We start from the raw sequence: 22,801 nt of genomic DNA, 5'->3' as shown, positions 1-22,801 counted from the left end.
GACAGAAAACAGAAAATAACTTTGCTTACAGTATCAAGCCCTGAAAGTTAAATACTGGTGGATATTAGGCTCAAAAATTTAGGTGTTGATGCTTCTGACAAGAATTTACAGGCTGTTACAGGACTCTCTTTCATAAAAGTATTAGAAGGGACTTGATGGATTGTAGCTAATGAAATGCATATAGAAAGACTACAATATGGACATGAGTAATTGTTTATCCATGTTATTGTTTATTAGTTTGTTATATTTATTATCTTTCCTGAATGGAGATTTTCCTTTCCTTTTCAATCTCACAATTTATTTATTTATCATATAGCATCATACATGGACTAGCAATATATATTAACATTTCATCTAAATTAGTAAAATATAAATGTTAAAAAGGTCTATGTTCAAATACCAATGTCTATATAATCTAACGCAGCATCGTTTATATTTTTAAAAATTAGATACAAGCCTTTGTGGTTGACTGGACTGAGAGAAAGTGAACGTGAAACTCAAATTACCATTGAGTTTCCATTGTTGAGAATAGATTTCAGTTGGGGTTTCCCAAGCCATATTCCATCACCTTAATTGCTGCATCACTTCAACTCTTGTATTCAGAATGCAGTCATTTGTATTCAAAGGCATCCTGATGGTATTATATAGCCAACGTCTCAGTTAATATATTTACCTACACATACTATGTTTAGAGTTCACCAAATGACAAATAGAAAAACATTATTATTAACATTATTCCATAGAAATAAAAAAATATTAATTTCTGTCCACCAAAAATGTTGGTGGACAGAAATATATAGATTGTGAAATATATAGATTTAGAAAGGAAAAGGACGAGGAAATGAAATAGAGAATAACAGCATTATAGTTGTTTATTCCAGAGTAAAGAAGAAGAAAACAATGTGTTTCATTTTTATAAAGTCAGAATGTGTACAGGCTATCCTCTCATCTGAACGCTGGATTCTGAATTTTAATGAGGCAAAATATCTCAAGTTACTCAGAGTTCAAAAATTATTGAGTATTGAAAAACCATTTCTACAGCTTCTAATAAACAGATTAAATTGATATTTAAAGGTAAAGGTAAAGATTGCCCTCGTACATATGTGCTAGTCATTCCCGACTGTAGGGGGCAGTGCTCATCTCCATTTCAAAGCCAAAGATCCAGTGCTGTCCAAAGACATCTCTGTGGTCATGTGGCCAGCATGACTAAATGCCGAAGGTGCATGAAAATTGATATTTAGCCACCACCCCCCCCAAAAAAATCAGAACTTGCTATAAGAACAGAATTAAAAGGTGACTAATTGGTGTGTTTGGCTCAACTGCTTTGATGGTACATTACAGGTAGTCATCAACTTACAATCATTCATCTAATGACCATTTGAAGCTACAACAGAATTGAAAAAATGACTTATGGCAATTTTTTACACTTCCAACTATTGCAGCATCCCTATGGTCAAAATTGGGATGCTTGGCAACTGGCTCATATTTATGATGGTGGCAATATCCTGGATCATGTGATCACCTTTTGTGACCTTGTGACCAGCAAAGACAACAGACAAAGACAAAGATTCACTTAACAACTGCAAGAAAGGTCATAAATGGGACAAAACTCACTTAACTTGCTTAGCAACATAAATTTTGGGCTCAATTGTGAACATAAGTCAATGATTACCTGTACTAAATATTATTAATAAGTGTTTCTGAACTTTCAGGAATTTTAAGATATGTAAATTTCAAGTCCTAGAATTTCCCAACCAGCATGGCCATTACTAAGAATCCTAGGAGCTGAAGTCCTAGAGAAACACTACTTTCAGAAACACTATTCTAAATCTTATGTGTTATCCCAAACCACTAATTATTAAACCAGATAGTTATCCAAGAGATACTATTTACCCCAAGAGAGCAGAAAATGGAAACAGAAAGTTCACATAGGATTTGGACTCAATGTGCATGTTATCGGGAATCAGAGCAAATATCTCTCTAGGTAAATGAGGCACCAAGATATTTCAAGAAAAGTAAGAGTTGTGACCCTAAAAACATGGGATAGACTATAGCTAATGCAAGGAATGGATATGAAGAATAATATTGAAGTCCAGCCCAATCAAACACAAATGCAAACTTTAGCAGAGAAGAAAAAAACAAGACTGAACCAATTGTAGAAGTATATATCATCCTGTTTCTGTGAGCCATAGCTATTGCTAGAAACAGGTGAATAGAGATTCAGCCCAAAGGATTTGTTTCAGCCAAAATCTGAGAATAGAATAGAATAGAATTGAATAGAAGAATAGTATAGAATAGAATAATTCTTTATTGGCCAAGAGTGATTGGACGCACAAAGAATTTGTCTTCAGTGCATATGCTCTCAGTGTACATAAGGATAATAAATACATTCATCAAGAATGAAAAGATACAACACTTAGTGATAGTCAAGGATACTAATAAGTTATCAAACCGTAATAGGCAGCAAAGTCTGATATAAGCTCCAAAAGAAATGCAGTTAAATTCTAGCTCATTGAGCAGGTTGAGTGAAGGACATGGATTATTGTCTGAAAATTGAGTCATGACAACTGGAGATATTTTCTTGTTGGTTTGAGATGTTTTGCTGCCCATTCAAGCAGCTTCTTCAATCTGAACAAGATGTTAAGAGGAAATCTAAGTAGACAGAGAGTTGTTGGAAAGTGCCTCCTCCTAAAACTAAAACTTATTCAGACTGAAGAAGCTGCTTGGATGAGCAGTGAAATGTCTCAAACCAACAAGAAAATAAGTCCAGTTGCCATCATTCAATTTCCAGACAATCCTTCCTGGATGATTGAGAATTTTCATCCATGACATGGAATATTGTTTTCCGAGAACTTTAGAACTTTGACTGAACAGCTTATAAGGGCATCCTTATGAACACAAATCTGTACACTACATAAAAAGGCCAAGTTTCATACCACAGAGTGTCTCAATATTTTATTTATTAATCATATTTATATGGCTGCCCAATTTACCAGAAGCAACTCTGGATGAACTATAGCAATCAGTAAAACAGGAAATGTCATTGGAAAAATATAAGGCATAATTACACATAAACAAAGAGCACTGAACAAAGAGTAGGTAAAGCTCTAATTATAATCACCTACCAAAAGACCCACAAAACCCTGATTATGAACCAAAGCAAAGGGCAACATAAAAAGGCCTTTGGCATCCCTGCTGCTTCTCACACCAGCGGTATAGTAGACATCAGCGAAAAGAGAAATAAATCTGCCAGTCTGATATTCCCTTCTTTCAACAGTGGGAAGCAGATTTTGCTGACCCTGTCAGCAACTTCCCAGCTACTCATGATAGACTTTATCAAACTTGGTCATTTTTTTCAGTCTGAAGGTTTTTTTTTAAATCACAAAAACCTATATGTTCCTGACACATTCTGAATTGGAAACATAACCTTAGCAAAATATCTTTTAAAAGCATTTATATATTATGAAGCATGCAAGCCCATCTCTGTGAGCAAATTACCTCTGAGATCTTCTCTGTACAAATGGGGGGGGGGGGGGAAGGCAGGATAATTTTTTTTAATGTTTCTTTTTGTGGAATGGAGAAAAGTTGGCTTCTCCCTTAAATCAGTGACCCAATCTAGAACCTATATGTGCACCATAAGTCTTTGCTATGCTTTTGGACACCTGTAATCTTTCAGATGAAAAGAATTGCATTTGTAATTATTCTTGAAATTCAAACATTCATGCAGCTATATCAAGCCTTTTACTCAGCAGGCCTTTCCACACAATGTTTGTACTTTTTCAGATGAGATAAGGAGGAGAATCACATTATTCAGTGTACATGGCAGAGGTTTGCTTGTCTAAAATAGTATTTTTTTAAACAAGATTTGGTATGTTTGCCACAGTGCAAAATCTGTACAACTATAAAACCTGCAGTCCATTCCATGCATTAATGCATGAATTGTAGGTCAGGGCAACTTGATTCAGATGTAGATCAAAGGACTTTTACGTATATCCCCTCTGAACATACAGACTACAGACATACAGATGAAAATTTCATTTAGAATTTCAACTTATTCTGCTGGATGTATACAGATTCTTCATATATACACAGGAAGAACTGATTTGCAGTAACTTGTGGTACAAGAGTACATTTATCATCTCAGTGTCTACATGAATGAGGCATAAGGCACTTTCTTCTTATGTTGAGCATTGACTTGTACTTTCTTTTACAATCCTCCCTGATATAAGTTATCAGGATATGCTTATAAAGCTGTACTAAGTATATAATCCCCCACCCCTTGGTAAAGTGTTGTTTATATAGCTTTATGGTTTTTAAGCAAGGTTCAAACATTACAGTGTTGGGAGTATGTCATGGATATTATCATTAAATAGCTGGAGCACCTTGCTGAGCATGAGAAGTTAGAGAGATGCTATTTTTAAAATAAAAAATTGGTGAGGATGTGCTCCTGAATCTTCTAATTTCCTAGAGTGCTTTCTCTTACCACCATCCTTGTCATGTTTGTATTTTTCAGCATAGATGTGTCACATATCCAAGCCAAATGCTGCAGTCATCCATCAGTTCTATTTTATAAAAATGTCTGTGGGGCTCATGTGATACCTGGAAACATTACTGGGAATAAAGATGTACTTGGACATCAATATTTTGTTGCCTTTCTTAAATAAAGGAGTTGAGTTGAGTTGAATTGAACTGAACTGAACTGAATTGAATTGAATATTTGGCCAAGTGTTATTATACAAGGAATTTGTCTCCAGTGCAGAAGCTCTCAGTGTACATACACTGAGAGTAATGATAATCACAATAATAATAATGCTGGTAAAACAAACTTTTTTTTCTTTTTTAACAAAATGAGACATAGAAGGAAGTACCATGAATACTACATTGAGGATTAAAGTTTTAAAGTGACTTAAACATAATGGGAAATGATGGGTTAAACCTTCTTTTGGTGCATCACATGAGATATTAAAATGTTGTTATGAATGTAAATATTAAAAACAGTCAAAAAAGTAAAAATATTCTAACTTGAAATGGGAATATAGACAAAGATTTAAGTACTAGCCTTCTTCTGTTACAGAAAAATCTCCTTTCTTTCTTTCTTTGCAACCAAAAGAATAGAAGTCAATTTTTGGATACCCAGAAAGAAGTAGCACAATCTGACAACTTGGCAGAATCAAAGACATGTCTTAAACTACTGTTCCTAGATTTAGTTGTGAGATCAGTTCATAGTCCTTTTGTCTCTGTTTTGCTGTTACTGTAGTATATTTACTAATATTTGCTTTCTTTAGCTTTGTTCTGTTTTGTGAGCCATATGTCCAGAGTCTAAAAATTCCACAGTCAAAAGCTTTTTATTCTATTTTATCCATAATTGTGTTACCATTTTATTGTTACTTTGTTTCCTCCCTATTATTCTCATCTAGTGATTTTATCCTGTGGTGAAGGTTGTAATGAACACTCTGAGCTTCATTGCCTGCCGTTCAATGTGCTAATTGTTCTCTACAGATTTAGAAATCAGGTGTTTCTCCACCCGCTTTTGTCTCCGTGAGTCACAGGATTAGAAATATGAGAGTTAACATCTGTTCCTTGTGAATGCTATTGAAGATTCTATTCTGTACCAAATTTGTCTCCTCTAAAATGATTTTCTCCAAAATTATCTTATTGTCCTTGAATAGCCTTTAATGAGTGAGAATCTTGGGATGGACCTCATTCCAGATAATGGTCAGCTCATTTATGATGGGCTGATTCACAAGAATCCCTTTTGAGGCTCCGAGGGGAGGGGGACTCTTCCGGATGCAAATCAATAATTCACTGAATTACATAAAGGTTTATTGTTCCTTTTCAAGGCAATAATTTTTGTTTATCTCTTATGTATTCACTATATGTACTGAATAACCTATGCATACATTTCTACACAAATTTTACAGTTTAATTGATTCTTTATTCTTTCCCTAATTGACACAGGGAACGCTACAGTATGCATTTCAAAATTGCAACTTTGATATGCTCACTGTCTTAGGCAGCTTCGGTATTACTTGGGCTTGTTTTAACCTGGACAGAGGGGGAAATAATTCTTTCCTAAACCTTTTGCACCAATAAGTCCCAGCGGTCTTTTTCATCACTCCGACTGCTCAGGAAATAGATCTCTGCTTCCTACTGAAAGGTCCTCAGTTGCAAATTTCTGTCTAACTGTTCCTGGATTCATACATCACCTCCAGTCCACATAGCCCATATAAAACACCAACAATGCCTAACTACCTCCTCTATTGCTTAATAGATCTGCCCTATTCATATACTCCCCCTAAGAGACAGATGGCCCTAGTCTCAGGTATATTCTAATTAGACAAGACATGTTACATGGATTTGATAAATAGACCCTCCCAAAAAGCCCTTTAACTTTGAGGCCAATGTACAACTCTCTCCCAATCAGAATATGTCACCCTGCTTGCCTATCTCATCAGAAGAAGTTTTTTTTAAAAAATTCTCCAGTGGAGAAGATAGAGAGATAGAGTGCGTGCTCAGCAAACCAGTTGTTAAACCGATAGGATCCCACCCCTGCTATCAAGTTATAGTGCATATAATAAGTAATTGTAAATTTTAGAGTATTTTTAAAAAGAATTTACTATATATAAAAAAATTCCAAGCTTCAACTTTTCACAAATTCTACAACTCTAACGTGTGACCTTTTTCATTGTATCTTTGGCTGGAGTGTTCCACTGTTCTGTTAAATCAGGGGTCTCCAACCTTGGCAACTTTAAGACTTGTGGACTTCAACTCCCAGAATTTACTGGCTGTGGAATTCTGAAAGTTGAAGTCCACAAGTCTTGAAGTCGCCAAGGTTGAAGACTCCTGTGTTAAACTACATACTGTATGTTATGCAAAAAAAGAAGTAAAAGCTGTGTTATTAGTCTGTAGGATTAAGAAGTACAATCAGTTAAGTCATTATTTGCATTATAAGATCTTGAAATGAGGCAGAATTGTCATTGGGCTTTATTCATCTAAAATTACCTTGCAATGTTTTTAGTGGAAAAATGCTGTCTATATTAGTCCTAGTTCCTGAAAATAGGAAGCAATGTCTAGCAATTGAGGTAGTTTTTCAAAGCCTGTAAGTTTTATGGCAGTATTTCTCATTATCATAGGCAAGTAAGTAAATTTTAGAATGCTCTCCTATACTATATAGAACTTACATTAAGTAAGTTATTCTTTGAGTGCATCACATTACTCCTCCTGCTTACATTCAGATAAATATTTATCTTAGGCAAAATACATTGCTTACTTAAAATTCAGGTTGTTTAGGAAGAATCAAGAAAATATATTTACCATTTTTGTTCATAAAAAGTACAGGAAATTGTACTTTGGCTAATGTTGACATTAAAATTCACTTTTAATGCACTTGCAATTTTAAGTATCTCAGTAAATTATAGTCCTGGAAACATTTCCTAGCATTAACATTTTCAACAGCAATGTGCATTTTTCCTGCTATTTCTTTTCTTAATTCTTTTTAAAATGTTTATAAATCAAAATAAAGTAAATTTTATAGAAGTTATGAACAAAATTGTAATTCTAGATAATGGGCATTATATTAAAACTAGTATTTCCAAAAATACAGTTAACATCTGTGTTCCATATCTGATCTTTGCAGGGCACCATGACAGAATTATAGGCAGTCCTCAATTTACAAGAGTTTGTTTGGTGACTATTCAAAGTTACAACAGAAAAAAGTGACTTATGATCATTCTGCACATGACTGTTACAGCATCTCCATGGTCCAGTGGTGGGTTCCTACTGGTTCAGATCGCTTCAGCCAAACCGGTGGTGGTTTGGCAGCCTAAGTCGCTGGAACCAGCAGCGACCCAGGCCTGCCACGCCCCCGAACCGGTTCTCCTATCGCAGTGCCATGTTGATTTTCGGTTCTGCACATGAGTAGAACAATTTTCATTGCACAAATTTATTTGTTTCATTTTTTTAACATTTTGCGCATGCACAGACCTATTTATGTACAAATGTGCACACTTGTGGAGCAAAACTGCACATGTACCCAACCGGCAGTAATGCTGGCAGCAACTCATCCCTGCCATGGTCATGTGATCAGAATTCAGACACTTGACAACTAACTCTTTTTTATGATCGTCAGAGTGATCACCTTTTGTGATCTTCTGGGGAGCCAGATTTGCTTAACAACATTGTTACTAATTTAACTTAGTAACTATCTCACTTAGCAATAGAAATGTTGGGCTCAATTGCCGTAAGTCGTAAGATTTGTGATGCCCCTTTCTACCTCAATATTTCCACATTAAAATGTATATTGAAACATTGTAGATAAGGGTGATGCTTTATTCACATGGAATGTACTCTCTCTTACAGAAATAGCTAATTTTGGCTAGTTTCTTCATCATCTTCCTTCTTATCCCACATTGTAATAAGGAAATCCTTTCCTTTTCAGTCTCATGATAGCAATCACAGCTGTTCTTATTAGTTTTAATAACTTCAACATAAAGGAGTTTTAATAACTTCAACATAAAGGAGACATAAATAGTATGGGTTTCTTTTAATGGTTTGATTTGCTGATACATATTCCAATGGATTAGACCAGTCAGCCAAAATTCTAGGAATTCTAGGAATCCATACATCTTAAAGTTGCTGAAGAAGAAACACTGGATTAGCCTATAAAATTGGCTTTGGCTGCATTTAAGAGATGCAGTTATGTCTTATCGTCACTCAATTTTCCTAGAATTCTGACTTCTCTCATAGCCTAGCCAAACCATACAACTATTATATTAAATCTCTTGCATACTAGAAAACCAATAAACTGTGTACAGAATTGAAAATTGTTTTTATAGTAACTATCAGTTTTATTATCAAATAAACCAGCTGATTTAATATTTAATAGCAATTACAGAGATTTTATTAGTGAATTAATCCTCTTAGTGTGTATTTATGGGAAGAAATGAGCAGGAAATGGAAATGACATCACTTTGTACATTGTGTAATTTTTATAGAGAGAGAGATGGAAGGCTAATATTGGACGGAATATGTAATAACCTTGTTTTTAATATGCGGAATATCGCCTTTGGCAGAGAAGGCTAGAGAGAGGACATATGAACACATTCATTTTAGATAAATTAAAAACATAATAGATTAATAGATTAATTAATAGAGTATTATTATTATTATTATTATTATTATTATTATTATTATTATTATTATTATTGAAGTTAAAATGTTAGTTATAGAAATTAGTTTGCACATTTTGGATCATTTCGTTTTAGATTACTTGAAATTATGCCCATTTAAAAATACTATGTTCCAGCTGACATCAGTTCTACAGACAAATTCTGGGATAATTCTATAATATGCATAGAGAAAGAGAGGTGAAGATGCTTGCCGCACACTCGGAAGGTTGAGAATTCAATCCTAGATGTTTCTCTAACCGGGTTCAAAGAGAACATATCTGTTGCGACCTCCATGTAGGCATTAGGAAAGCATCCGGCCAGTAAATACTCAGCTCCATTCAGTTGCCCCAACTCCACCCCGAAACAAATGGATTAAAGGGTCATAAAAAGAAAAAAAAGGAAATGATATAAGCCTCTTTATTGAAATAAAATGCTTTTATGAGATCATCATAAGAAAGGACTTCTCTGTTGTATGGAATAAATTGTATTAATAATTAATAGTTGACCCATGCCCATGGGCATCTTTGGGAAGAGCGAAAAGGAATAAACGGCATCTGCACTGTGATCATCACATAAATGAAATAAATTATATAATGTGCATCAAACATATGAAGTTACATTGATGCATAAAACATCATCACAGGCTGAACCAAGTTGTAAATGATTCCTTTCAGAATAAGCACAACAAAACTCTGTTGGAGTCACCCAAAAATCTAGCCAGCTCAGCCTCCTTTTTCCCACCATTTCTGCTGCTTGTATTCCATTATATTATAATGCATATTTATCAATAAACAATTAGAATGTTGTGTATATTTAACAGATAACAGTCTAAAATTAATAAATAAGTTTATAAACAGTTTCTTGGCTCACTTATACCTGATACAAGAAATGTTCGATGTTCAATAGTGAGTCATACCTTTTTTCTTCAGTTACTGAAGTTCATTTAGCTAACTGTGAATAAGAATTTGCACTATTTGATATATTTTTACTCAACCACATCACATGCTGCCAAAAAAAGGAGAATCCTGGAACTGTTGTTCAGACCTCATCCGTCACATCTCTAGCTTATCTGTTAAGTGCAGCCTGTTATAAAATAGCATTAGTGTCTGCCAAAGTATCTTACCAAAGCCTCTTTTGATGATTCTTCTTCAGTGTCAGTGATGAACCTCATCTGGATTTGCCACTAATTCTTCTCGCAAGATGCCTTTTTGTTTCTAAAAATTAACATCTAGAATAGCGTGTACATTATAGTGTCTTTCTAGTTTTCAGGTTACTTCAGCCCATGTGACAAGAATGACCTTTACAACTGAAACATTGTATGGAAAATTCTGATACTGTGCATAATATTTACAAATGGGAATGCAATTCTTTCTTTTCTTTATCACTATTGCTGATAATCCGGCGTTGCCCGGATATTTTTTTATAGGGGAAAATGTCCGAACCAAATGTAATTTCTAATGTTGGATTTTCCCCCTTACAAGAGGGAGCCCCCTTGTGGAGTACTGTGAAGCTGTTACCATGGCAACTCCACTGCACTGTAAAGTAGAATCCATTTTACGGAAGTACAGTAGAATCCATTTTAAGGCACAACAAGCTGCATCATAAGAGAACACACATCCCAAGGGGTTTTAGAGTGTCTTACCCTGACATTATTTGTTTCCAGAGAGTAAGTCATCTGTGTACCAAGTTTGGTTGAAATTGCTTGAGGTGTTCCAGAGTTATGCTGAAACATACACATATATATATATAATAAATTAACAGCTTGGATCTGGTGAATGGACTTTCTGAGAAGTGACCTCCTACCTGGGTACCATGAGTTCAAAAGTCCTACCGACCTAGATATGTAACTATCGTAACTATCACAGAAAATAGTTTGATAAATTGTGTGTCATTCTTATCAGTAACTTTGAAAGAAGAAAAAGCAAAGAGGTGCAAAAGAAAGTGAATTTTTAGTCCACTATGTCTTGAAAAGAAGATGGGGAACTTGTCATATTTGGAGGTTATAGCCTGAGACCTTAAGAAGTTTGAAAGAGAAAAAATGTAATTGCCTACTTTTCCTAGAAATGCAGGCTCATTTTATCACAGTTAATTCTCATCCATGTACACCTGAGGTTTTAAAATGATTCTGCCTCAAAATATATGCACGCCACTTATCTTTTCTTTTTAAAAAGAGAGAAGTGTTCACTAGCAGGTAGAATGCTGCTTTTGCTTCTAAAGCAAATGTTTTCAGAGATCAAATGTTTTTAAGGAATGTCAAATTAATGGATACTAATGAATGTAATGCAGAAAACTAAGGTATCCTTAATGGTATCTTTTGCTGTCAACTTTTAGATAATTTGAAAGTATTAGTGCTACTTCTGTTAAAATTGTGGGGGAGGAGAATGTGTATGACTCCTGTTTCAATGATAAATGCCAATTCCAGCTGCATTCTGCACTATAATGATTTCTTTGAATTACTGTAGAAATATATGGTTCCTTGAAAACCAACATTCCTTAAGTATAATAAAATCACTTTATTTATTGAAGAGTGTTCCATTTATAGATGAATAATTAAACTAAAGTCTGATTGAAAAAGTCTTTAACTGTGAGCTACATGCATCTTCATAATGCTATGATGCCAATTCTGAAGATGTATCTATCATAGCTTCAACCCATGCATTTGATTTTCATTTAGTTCTGAACTAAGATCATGTTCCATTTTCTAGCAACTCAGGAAGGAAAAGACAATGTGAAATCCAATTTTACAACCATTATTTGCAAAATATGAGAATACAATGAATTCGAGTGAGATTTTTAAATATTTCTTTATATATCTGTGTCTTCTTCTCAGCTAGAATTATTTGTTCCTTCCTCCACAGGATTTGATACTAGCATATTACCTATCTGTAAGGATTCATTGGGCTGGATGTTCAACAAACTGGATATGAACTATGACCTTCTCCTCGATCACTCTGAGATCAATGCTATATACCTGGATAAGTATGAACCATGCATTAAGCCTCTCTTCAACTCCTGTGACTCCTTCAAAGATGGAAAGCTTTCCAACAATGAGTGGTGCTACTGCTTTCAGAAGCCTGGAGGTAATAGACCAAATTCAACCTCAGAGAAAATAGATTACAAATCAGTATTCTATACTTTACTTCTAAATAAAATTAAGAGGAAAAGAAGTTGTGATGCTTTCTTTGGTATTTAGAACCATACTTCCACGATTACAACTGCTGTGGTATTTAATGGGAGGAACAAGCAAATTCTGGAATTAATTCTTTAAGAATTCATCCACAAATGGTTTGATGCCTCATCTATCTATTCATCTAGAGAGAAGTTTTCCCATGTTTAGTGCCTAAGGATGCCAACATCCAAATATCTAATACTTAAGTCTAGTGAATAGGAGATGAGTTGTTGAAGGGTTTAAGGAGCAATGTTATAGCCTTCCATGTGTACTACTATGTACAGAGCACTCTCATTTCTTTAATTTTGTTTTTATTTATTTTTATAATATTTATTGTTACATCTTAATAAACTCAAACCAACTCTGGGTGACTTTATGGGTTAAAACTCTTCAAGCTGTTTTGTCTCTCGTCATATTAGACAATCCTATTAAATACTTTTCTGCTTTCTATCTCACATTTGTCAGCCTTTTCTTGATCTTCCATTCTCTTGTTGAATATTATCTTCTTTTCCATAGATGTATCTGCCCTCATGATGTACCCAAAGTTTTATAACTTTTGTCTTGTGACTTGACTTCCAGTGAACACTCGGCCTTGATTTACTCAAGTATTAAGACATTGGTTCTCTTGATTTTCAAAGGAATGCAAAGCAGTTCTTCAGCCGCCATAGGTCAGAGGAATTAATCTTTTTCCTCTCACATGATAAGCCATCCCTCAAATCTGCACTTCATACAGGAGAAGACCAGCGAGTGGATCATTCTAGCTTTTGATTTAATTGAAATGTCCTGATTTTTCCTGTGAGTTATAGTCCAAACCTTTTTGCTCATCATTGGTATTCTCTGACTCTCTTTGGAATACTCCTCATTTTATCTGGCGCCTAGAACTTTGAAGCCCAGAACTTCTATCATCTAACTGTTAATCTTAAATTCTTCTAACTTTCCAGTAGACCTGGTCTTTATTTTCTTGATATTCAAAGAAAGCCTTGCATTCTCACTCCCTTGCTTTAGCAATAACAACAGCATTAGGATTTATATGCTGCTCCATAGTGCTTTACAGTACAGTTTACAATGTCAGCATATTGCCCCCAACAATCTGGGTTCTCATTTTACCAATTTTGGAAGAATGTATAGCTGTGTTAACTTTGAGACGGTCAGGCTCAAACTCCTGGCAATGGGCAGAGTTAGCCTGCAATACTGCATTCTAACCACAGTGCTACCAGGGCTTTACTTTTAGAATGATTAGTCTTAGTTCTTCTTCAGTTTCTGCCTCAGAATTATCTCAGATCATTTATTTTCTTCTGTTGATTTTGATACCATTTGTTGAAATTAAATACTATTCTCATGGTGGCATCCTGATTATTATAGAGACTTGTTATCAGAAGAATCAGATCGTTGATTCTGAAGTCTGCTTATTCAATTGCCACTTATCTCTATATAAAGTGCTAATATTTTCAGAAGGTTTTCAGCTATATCTTGCTGGCATGTGGTATTAAAGTTATTCTGTAATTCTTTTAAATCTCCTATTTTATGGATTGGGATTGGCTTTTTGCAGTCTTTTAACCATCTTTTTAATATATTAGCCAGCAGAGAGCTATCATAATCTTTACTGTTTTCATACCAGTTTCATTTAAACACTCTATAGCAATTTTATACACAACTGGGGGTTTTCTAATTATTAGTTATTTAATAATAATCTGACTTTCTCCTCAAGCACGACCAATTTATCATAAACTTCTTTTGTCTTGAATACAATTCTATTTAAGTTGGTTCTCTTGTACAATTTGTTCATTTATTCCTTCCACCTTTTTAAATAGTACTAGACAACCCATGATTCTTTGGGTCATTGTTTCAGATATATTTCCTTACCTAAATGAGAAACAGGATGTCTAAAGGTGGGCAAAATAGCAGTGGAAACAGGAGCAACTTCCAACTTCTTGCTGGCTTCCCCATTGACTTCCTTGTGAGAAAGTGACAGCGAACATTGACAGCAAGCATTGGAAATGGCAATCATGCAACCTCAGTTGACACAGCAACATGGAGGCATGGCAGCACCAAAGTAACCACAACTTTGCCAAACATCAATGCTGTGGGAGTAATGGGTCCCAGATTTGAGATATACTCCTTTAGCCCATTTGAGGTACATTGATTTAGGAAAAAGAAATCTGGAATGATACATCATTTCACCCAATTAAAAGTTACAAACAGGAGAATTTTAGTGGTATATCAATTTTCCATCATTAAATCCTTTTCATGCGTGTTCCTTATGACTTTAATATGTATTGAATTATTTCTGTGATTTTTTTTAATTTTCCTAAACAGATCCCTTGTTCTTCCAGGTTATTTTCTTTCTTCTGTTTGTACTCCATATTTTTATATACTTTCCAGCTTTATCTTTTGATTTGTTCCCTCAAAGGTCCAGGGTATTTGCCCCTGACCTCAAACTTATATTCCTCAGGAATATGTTCCATCTCATTGAGATTTGATTCTTTCTAGTCTTGTTCAGTCTAAAGCATATTTCTATGATTAGCAGCTGATAGTCTGATCCACATTCAGCACCTTACAGTGTTTTACAAGTCAGCAGAGAATTTTCCCATATGCTACTACATAAAATGTAATCTATTCCATTATTGTGTTGTTCATTTGGATATATTCAGTTACATAGCTGTCATTTGAGTTGTTGAAAAAATGTGTTAGCAACAAAACCAACCATTTTCTGCACAGCCGTTGCCTGTAGGTTCCCAGTTCATATTTTCAAATAGTTTTCAATGGAGATTTATTTCGGACTTTTGCATCAAGTTAATATTTATAGCTTGGCCCAATTCAAAGAAACCATAAGTAGCATGCAGCATAAACATGCCTTTAGTCCTTTTCCCCACCTTTTGGCATAGCAATTAGTCCTATAACTAGTGTACTTTCATTAACTTGATTTATAACTTTGTCTGCTCCCCCAAAGTAAAATGGATTAATAGAAGACACCTGACTTTTCCCATACCCATATCTGCTTATTGCCACCTGTATCCCTTTGAGAGGGAGAACAAAAACATTTATTGATATGCAAAACCTGTTTGAGATCAAGGAACAGCTTTTTCCTAGATGAAAGGAAGGTTTTGTGTAATATAGTAATTTAAGATTATTTTCCAGTGAGTGTCATGATGTCTGTTTTGGAGCTGGTTTTTCCTATCCAAAAACATAATTTCTGATATGGAAGTGTTTTTCTTTTTTCCTTTGGTTGTTTCATTTACATTCTTCATTTAAAAACAACAAAGGAAGACTGAATGAGTGGCATCAGAAAGACACCAGCCAGACAGTCTCTAATACATTCAAGGATAAATTTATCAAATTTAATATATTCTTTTGTATCTTTCTTTTTTTCCCATTTCATGATGTATTACTCTTTTTCATGCCATTCTGCTCTCTGTTAATATTATATGTTTTGAATCCTAATATTTCATTTTGAACAAAATGTTCAATTTTCATCCACATTTTTCCAATTTACTATTCTTTATTTTTTCCAGATTTTTCTTGCTAGGCTGCATTTTTGTATAAGCATAAATAAAGCTATTATTATATAAGCACAAGACGTTCACTCAGAATGTTAAATGGAATTAGAAATGTTTAGAGTATTCTGCAAAGGCTGGGAATCTGTTTCCACGTCCTCAGAAGCAGCTCTATATCAACATGACACCTTCTCCATCCCATCTGTTTCAGTAATAGTCTAAGCAGGAATAACAGATGCTTTGGGGCTGCTTCTGAGAGAAATGGAGAACTATTCCCATCTGCAATATCCCATACAGATTTTTGCAAACAATCTAACAAAATTTCAGTCTTCGTAGACATTCAGCTTACAGGTAGGGAAGGAAGGCTCAGGAACAATGTATCTGACCATACCCACACCAAAAAGGACAGCCCTTCTCCAATGTAGGACCAAATGTATAAATCATGCATGGTCTGCTACTCAACTACTACAAAACACACCATGTTCTATCACATGAGGATTTTGTTCCATTGATTAAGCAGCAGGACGCTCTGTAAATACCCTGAGAAATATAGATCCTTGGTCATCAGTTGCAATTAAATCTTCAGAACTGCTTCAGCTGCTATTAGTTTATAGCTTAGGCAATTGCTTAAAATGTGGAAATTAATTGACAAACCAGTGGTAAATTATCATCCTGTTTATATCAGGCTGATGAAGAGAAAGGGGAGAAAAAGTATTTAACAATAAAATGGCCCCCAAACACTATTTTTAAGCATAGCAGGTTGTGTCTTTTTTAATTAGTAAAGCTAATGTCATGCATTTGTTCTGCTGTACTGTACAGGCATATGTAGTTCAGTCATTCCCAGGTGAGCAATAGACTACACTTGCCTGTCAATTGTGAAGCTAATCATTAGAGGGTCTGTCCCTCACCATCTGGAAACTCATTCTCATGAATTATGTTTTAGGCCTCCCGTGCCAGAATGAGATGAACAGAATTCAAAAGATGGGCAAAGGGAAGAACTTGATGGGTAAGTTTAGCGATTTGCCTCTCACTCACTCACTCAATTCATTAATTATTTAATAAATCATTATTATTAGAGCACCATAAATGTATTTACTTATTTTTATATGATCAGCTTTCTCATCCGAGCAGCAAACAAGTTAAAAATAGAACAATATAAAACATAAAATGTACAAATGCTACACATTTAATTGAAAAGAAAGACACCAGACAGAATAAAAAATGTAACATACAATATAATATCAACCCACTGGGGCTTAACTAACTAATTCAAACGCCTGAGCAAAAAACCAGATTTTCCAAACTTTTCAGAAGGCAAGGAGGGTTGGAGCCAATCTGATCTCAACATCAGATATAGCCCAAGAACATTAGCTCAAAAGTAATCCAGACAAAGTTCAGTTCTTTATTTCCTGACACCATATATAGACAGGATCTTGCCAGACTAAACCTATAAGGTGCGAATCCAACTGATATATCCTGAAGATTCTTCAGGGCAGCTATCCTAAATCTCTTCCTCTTCCCACATTCCAACTCTATAATGTGCCTCTCTTTTGTTTCACCCCATCCTTGGAATGTTCTTCCTCCTTCCTGGGAACCTGCTGCATTACTGTCCATCAGCAAGGTGTTCTAGAAGGCAAGACTGTGTCAGAAAAGACACAGTTCCTAGGTTCCACAGGATGGCATTCTTTAATTGATGGAACCCAGATCTAATATAGCATATGATGTAATCAGTTCCTACTGAAATAGCAATGGTCCTTGTTTTTTTCCACTTTATAAAATTACAAACAGAACTGAAGAGTAATATATCTAATTCCTGACTTCACATCTTTTTTATAGCAAAAGGACATTGCTTTCTTGCCAAAATCTCAAATCTGGTCCATTACATTAAATTTACATTGGATATAATTAGATATACTTTCTTCTTATTGTTTTAGAAATCTAAAGCAAAAAAAACCCTACATTCACAATCACACTAACCTTAAAATAAAGCCTACTAAATTCAGTTGTCATTTCTGAATCAACATCCATAAATGGTACTTATTCATTTTTTTCTTCCTTAAAGTCTAAATTGTACTTTTTAACAATATTATAATGATAGAAATATCAAGACATTAATAGATGGAACATCTTTGGAAGCTGAAGAATCCATCTGTTAAATTGCAGGATACTAATACTAATAATGAAGATTTAAAATCTGTAATTGCATTATCTTCTGTATTTAATCATCCATGATTAAAATAAAGTAATATATTAGGAAAATCATTTGAAACTAATTGATTCAGATGAAAGTGGTATGAAATCCTTCCTTCCTTTGTTGCATTGCTTCAGCTTATTGATTAATCTCACCGATTATTTTGCGTGCTGTCTTGGGACCAAGCCCTATTTAAACCAATGGAATTTATGTTTCAATAGGATTGCATGGTTAATAGGACTGTGGCCACTTTGTAAATAATTGAGATGAAATTCTTTGGATCTTGCACAACCATATTATCTCTCTGGTATATATCTTTAAAGCTACCTAGTTTATTTTTTAAAAAAACAGCTGCCTTAAGAATTTGAGAAAAAAAGGCCTTCTTTAGTGAATAGAAGAGAGATGCTGTGTTTATGTGTGATCAAAATAATTTCTTAATCATTTTGGAACCAAACACAGCCCCTTTACTTAATTTCTGATTAACTCACTCTCTATAACTGAAGCAGTTGAAGCAGAATAACAGAGTTGGAACTGTTCTAGTCCACCCTTTTAAAGCGGTGGTCTTGCTTATTTATTTAATTTGATTTTGGCATCATCCAACTCCAAATTGACTTTGTTCAACTCACAATATGACAAAATAAGATTTTTTTTAAGAGGCAATAATCAGTAAATGATGAACAACCAAATAACTTAGATAAATACATACAAAATGCAGTCACCTAATGCAAGGCCTGATAGAACAGTCAGCTCTTGGAGATCTTCCAGAGTATCAGCAGAGTGGAAATCACCTGATTATGAGCCACGGTGGTGCAATGGTTAGAGTGCAGGCTACTTCTGCTGATTGCCATCTGCCTGCAATTTGGCAGTTCAAATCTTAACAGGCTTAAGTTGACTCAGCCTTCCATCCCTTCGGAAGTGGCTAAAATGTTGTTGGGGCAATATGCTGACTGTTAAACTGCTTATAGAGGCCTGTAAAGTGGTATATAAGTCTAAGTGCTATTGCTATCTCAGTGAGACCTCATTCCAAAAAGGAGGTAGCACAACAGAGTCATCCCAACAGGTGACAATGTTTAATTGAAGGGACTTGGTTGGCTCACTAGGATGGCTAGGCAGAAACCTCTGGAGATAAGTGGTCTTCAGTCTCCGGATACGCTTCAATGTGCTAGTCGTAACTTATAAAGCCCTTCATGGTATTGGATCTGGGTACTTGAGAGACCACCTGCTGCCAATTACCTCCCAGAGACCCATTAGATCTCACACGGTTGGCCTCCTCCGGGTGCCATCTACCAGCCAATGCCACCTGGCTATTACCCGGGGGAGGGCCTTCTCTGTGGCAGCTCCGGCCCTCTGGAATGAACTCCCCGCAGGGGTTCGGACCCTCACCTCTCTCCAGGCCTTCCGAAAAGCCGTCAAAACCTGGCTTTGCCGGCAGGCCTGGGGGTGATGAGTTCCCTCCCCTCTCGACATGTATGGTTGTGCGACTGTTGTCTACTTTTATTATTTGTCTTTGTCTTTTTATGTTACCCTTTTCCCCCCTTGAATTGTTCACCGCCCTGAGTCCTCCCGGAGAAGGGCGGCATACAAATAATAAAATACAAAATACAAATACAAATAAAACCGTTGGAGATTGGATAAACAATGAATCATTGAGATGAGTGAAAATCCTTTAAAATATCATTTGCAGACAGCTTTAAATTAGCAATAGCACTCTTACACTTATATACTGCTCCATAGTGCTTTACAGCACTTTCTGAGAAGTTTATAAATGTCAGAATATTGTCCTCAAAAATCTGGGTCCGCATTTTACTGACCTCAGAAGGATGAAAAAGTTGAGTCAACTTTGAGTCCTGTCAGGATTGAACCCCAGGCTGTGGGCAGAGTTTGCCTGCAATACTGCACTTAATCACCGCATCATCAGGTTGCAATTCCCTTTTGTACACTTTTCTTTCTGTATCTTCCTACAACTGCCCTTCCTCATTTTTATCTGTGAAGCACAGTTATTGATGTCTGTTGGCTAATTCTTTAGGATTCAAAGGCAATACACTGGAACCAGGGGAAAATGCCAAAGAGGATATTTATGGAATGAATATTTTAAAAAAAACTGTTTAACTGTTTAACTGTTTAATAAATTTATAGGCCGCCCAATCCTGAAGGATTCCGGGCGGCTTACAGAAATACATTTCAAAAATAAAAAATTAAAATAGAGAGAGTAAAAACAGATTAAAAGATCACTTCATACCCTCAATCTAGGCGGGGCTGGACCTCGTACATGAGGTCAACAGCCCCAGGCCTGCCGGAATAGCCAGGTTTTAGTCGCCTTTCGGAAGGCCGCAAGAGTGGGAAGGGTCCAGATCTCCGGGGGTGGATCGTTCCATAGGGTCAGAGCGGCTACAGAGAAGGCCCTCCCCAGGGGGGGGGTCGCCAGATGACATTGTCCAGTCAACGGTACTCAGAGAAGGCCCACCCTGTGTGATCTTATCGGCCGTTGGGAGGTATGTGGCAGAAGAAGGTCTCGCAGATATCTGGGTCCTAGGCCATGTAGGGCTTTAAAAGTAATAACCAGCACCTTGAAATGCATTCGGAGGCCGATAGGAAGCCAGTGCAGCTCGCGGAGGATAGGTGTGACATGGGTGTATCTTGGTACACCCAATATCGCTTGCGCGGCTGCATTCTGGACCAATTGTAGTCTCAGAACATTCCTCAGGGGCAGCCCCATGTAGAGCGCGTTACAGTAGTCAAGTCTTGAGGTGACAAGGGCATGAGTGACCATCTGAAGTGCCTCCCGATCCAGGTAGGATCACAACTGGTGCACCAGGAGAACCTCGGCAAAGGCCCCCCTGGTCACAGCTGATAAGTGATGTTCTAATGTCAGCTGCGGGTCCAGGAGGACACCCAAGTTGCGGACCTTCTCTGAGGGGTGTAAAGTTTCACCCCCCAGGCTTAGAGATGGAATATCTGGACTGTTCTTGGGGGGCAACATCCATAGCCACTCAGTCTTGTCAGGATTGAGTGCAAGCTTGTTCACTCCCATCCAGACCCTGACAGCTTCCAGGTAGTGGCACATCATCTTCACCACTACACTGAGTTGGCACGGTGTGGAGAGATACAACTGAGTATCATCCGTGTATTGATGGTATTTAATCCCGTGCCGGCAAATGATCTCACCCAGTGGCTTCATGTAGATGTTAAATAAGAGGGGGGACAGGACCGAGCCCTGCGGCACCCCATACTTAAGGGGCCTAAGGGTTGACTTCTGTTCTCTGACCAACACCGACTGCAACCTGCCGGAAAGGTAGGAGGAGAACCACCGTAAAACGGTGCCTTCCACTCCCACCTCTTCCAGTCGTTGCAGAAGGATACCATGGTCGACCCAGAGAAATTTCAATCTATATTCCTTTAGCAGGATCCAAATCCCAAGAATGGTGATAGATGGATTCCCCTGGAACTGGGAATTTCATAACAGCCTTCAGTACTTTGGGTCTACACTGAGCTTTAAATTGTGTGGGAGCTTTTGGCATCTTCTCAGTCAGGCCATATAACCAAAAGCATCTGATAGCACAGCTTATCAGGCACTTAATCATAATTTTAGACAGTAGAATCCTTGCCACAACTTTTTTTATTGAAGACAAGGTCTCTAGCAGATAGTACCTGGGGATGGTCTAATGGCATGTCTTATCAGGACCTTGGAAATCCAGATATGTGACCCTTTGTTAATGAGAACATTGCTCTTAGGCAGCTATTGTTCCTCTTCCCTTGACAGCTATTAGATTAAAGAGCTGGCGTTGTCCTCTTTATCTAAATGGTTACAAACAAGAATACAGATAAGGAGCAGACGAGAATGATTAACAACATGCAATCCACACGGCTTAAGCTCATTTGTGGAGGAATTTGCAATGCAAAGCATGCCAAGTTACATGCAACGTGTCTAAATAATCCTTTCTGCACAGGTACTTCTGGTATATGTAAAGAACCAAGGAGGATCCATGCCACTAGTCCTCACAGTTTTCTGTGAGACTCAAAGCAGGACCATGAAAAGAAAAGCCACTCCATCCATTCTAAAAACTGCAATTTTGCAAAGTGAGATTACCTAGCAATAACATTTGTCATGAAAAGCAATTGAACCCATTGAGGCAGAATTAGTGGCCAGAATAACTTTGCATGCATTTGGAAGCAAAATATAATTCAAGTAGGATTGTGTATTCTGGATAAACTAATAACCCAAACTCTACTCCTATTGCCATTGCCACAAACAATGGATTTTTTTTTCATTTTCTTTTATGCGTGTGAAGTCACGAGATGACTCTTAAATGTAATTTCCCCCTACTTACTAAAAGAAATGAATTGTGTCCTGCTCTCCCACTCTCCCAATAAAAATGCAACATCTATTATCCTGGTTTTGAGCACAAAGGAGTTAAACATTCGTATCTATTGGGTCCTCGATTTTAATTTCATAATCTCATATACTGAGCTTCCACTAATGCTAGTGGTTTCTTCATGAAACTTCTTCTCTTTAATGTGTTTGGAAAAGAAAAAATATATATATAATTTTCACCACAACTGCTTAAAATTGGGCAAGAGAAAAAGGTAAAGACTCTTTAAGTTAATTATGACTCCTGGTGACTAATTTGAGACATCTGTGTTATTTTCATGGCAGAGATGGTTTTTCATTGGCTACTTCTGGGATGATTATTCAATTTGACATTCTAGCCTACAAAGCTTTGGCTTTTCCTGGTGATTGTCCCTCCACAAACTAGTTACATCCAACCCTGCTTAGCATTTT

The 22,801-nt window shown here is 36.3% G+C and overlaps 1 protein-coding gene across 4 annotated transcripts in view; it reads left to right on the top strand.

The window, feature by feature from the left end:
• Positions 1-22,801, top strand: part of SPOCK1 (SPARC (osteonectin), cwcv and kazal like domains proteoglycan 1) — a 471,478-nt gene that overhangs the window by 434,667 nt on the left and 14,010 nt on the right. For all 4 annotated transcript variants that reach the window (XM_087709511.1, XM_087709509.1, XM_087709512.1 and 1 more), the window contains 2 exons: positions 12,026-12,247; positions 16,774-16,836. In XM_087709511.1, the coding sequence (XP_087565637.1) occupies positions 12,026-12,247; positions 16,774-16,836 (285 nt within the window). The remainder of the gene's footprint in view (positions 1-12,025; positions 12,248-16,773; positions 16,837-22,801) is intronic.

The sequence above is a fragment of the Thamnophis sirtalis genome, unplaced genomic scaffold, assembly GCF_051295495.1.
Source record: "Thamnophis sirtalis isolate CommonGarterSnake01/CBP01778 unplaced genomic scaffold, rThaSir2_p1.2 scaffold_3, whole genome shotgun sequence".
Lineage (NCBI taxonomy): Eukaryota > Metazoa > Chordata > Lepidosauria > Squamata > Natricidae > Thamnophis > Thamnophis sirtalis.
This window is presented reverse-complemented; position numbering and strand designations above follow the sequence as displayed.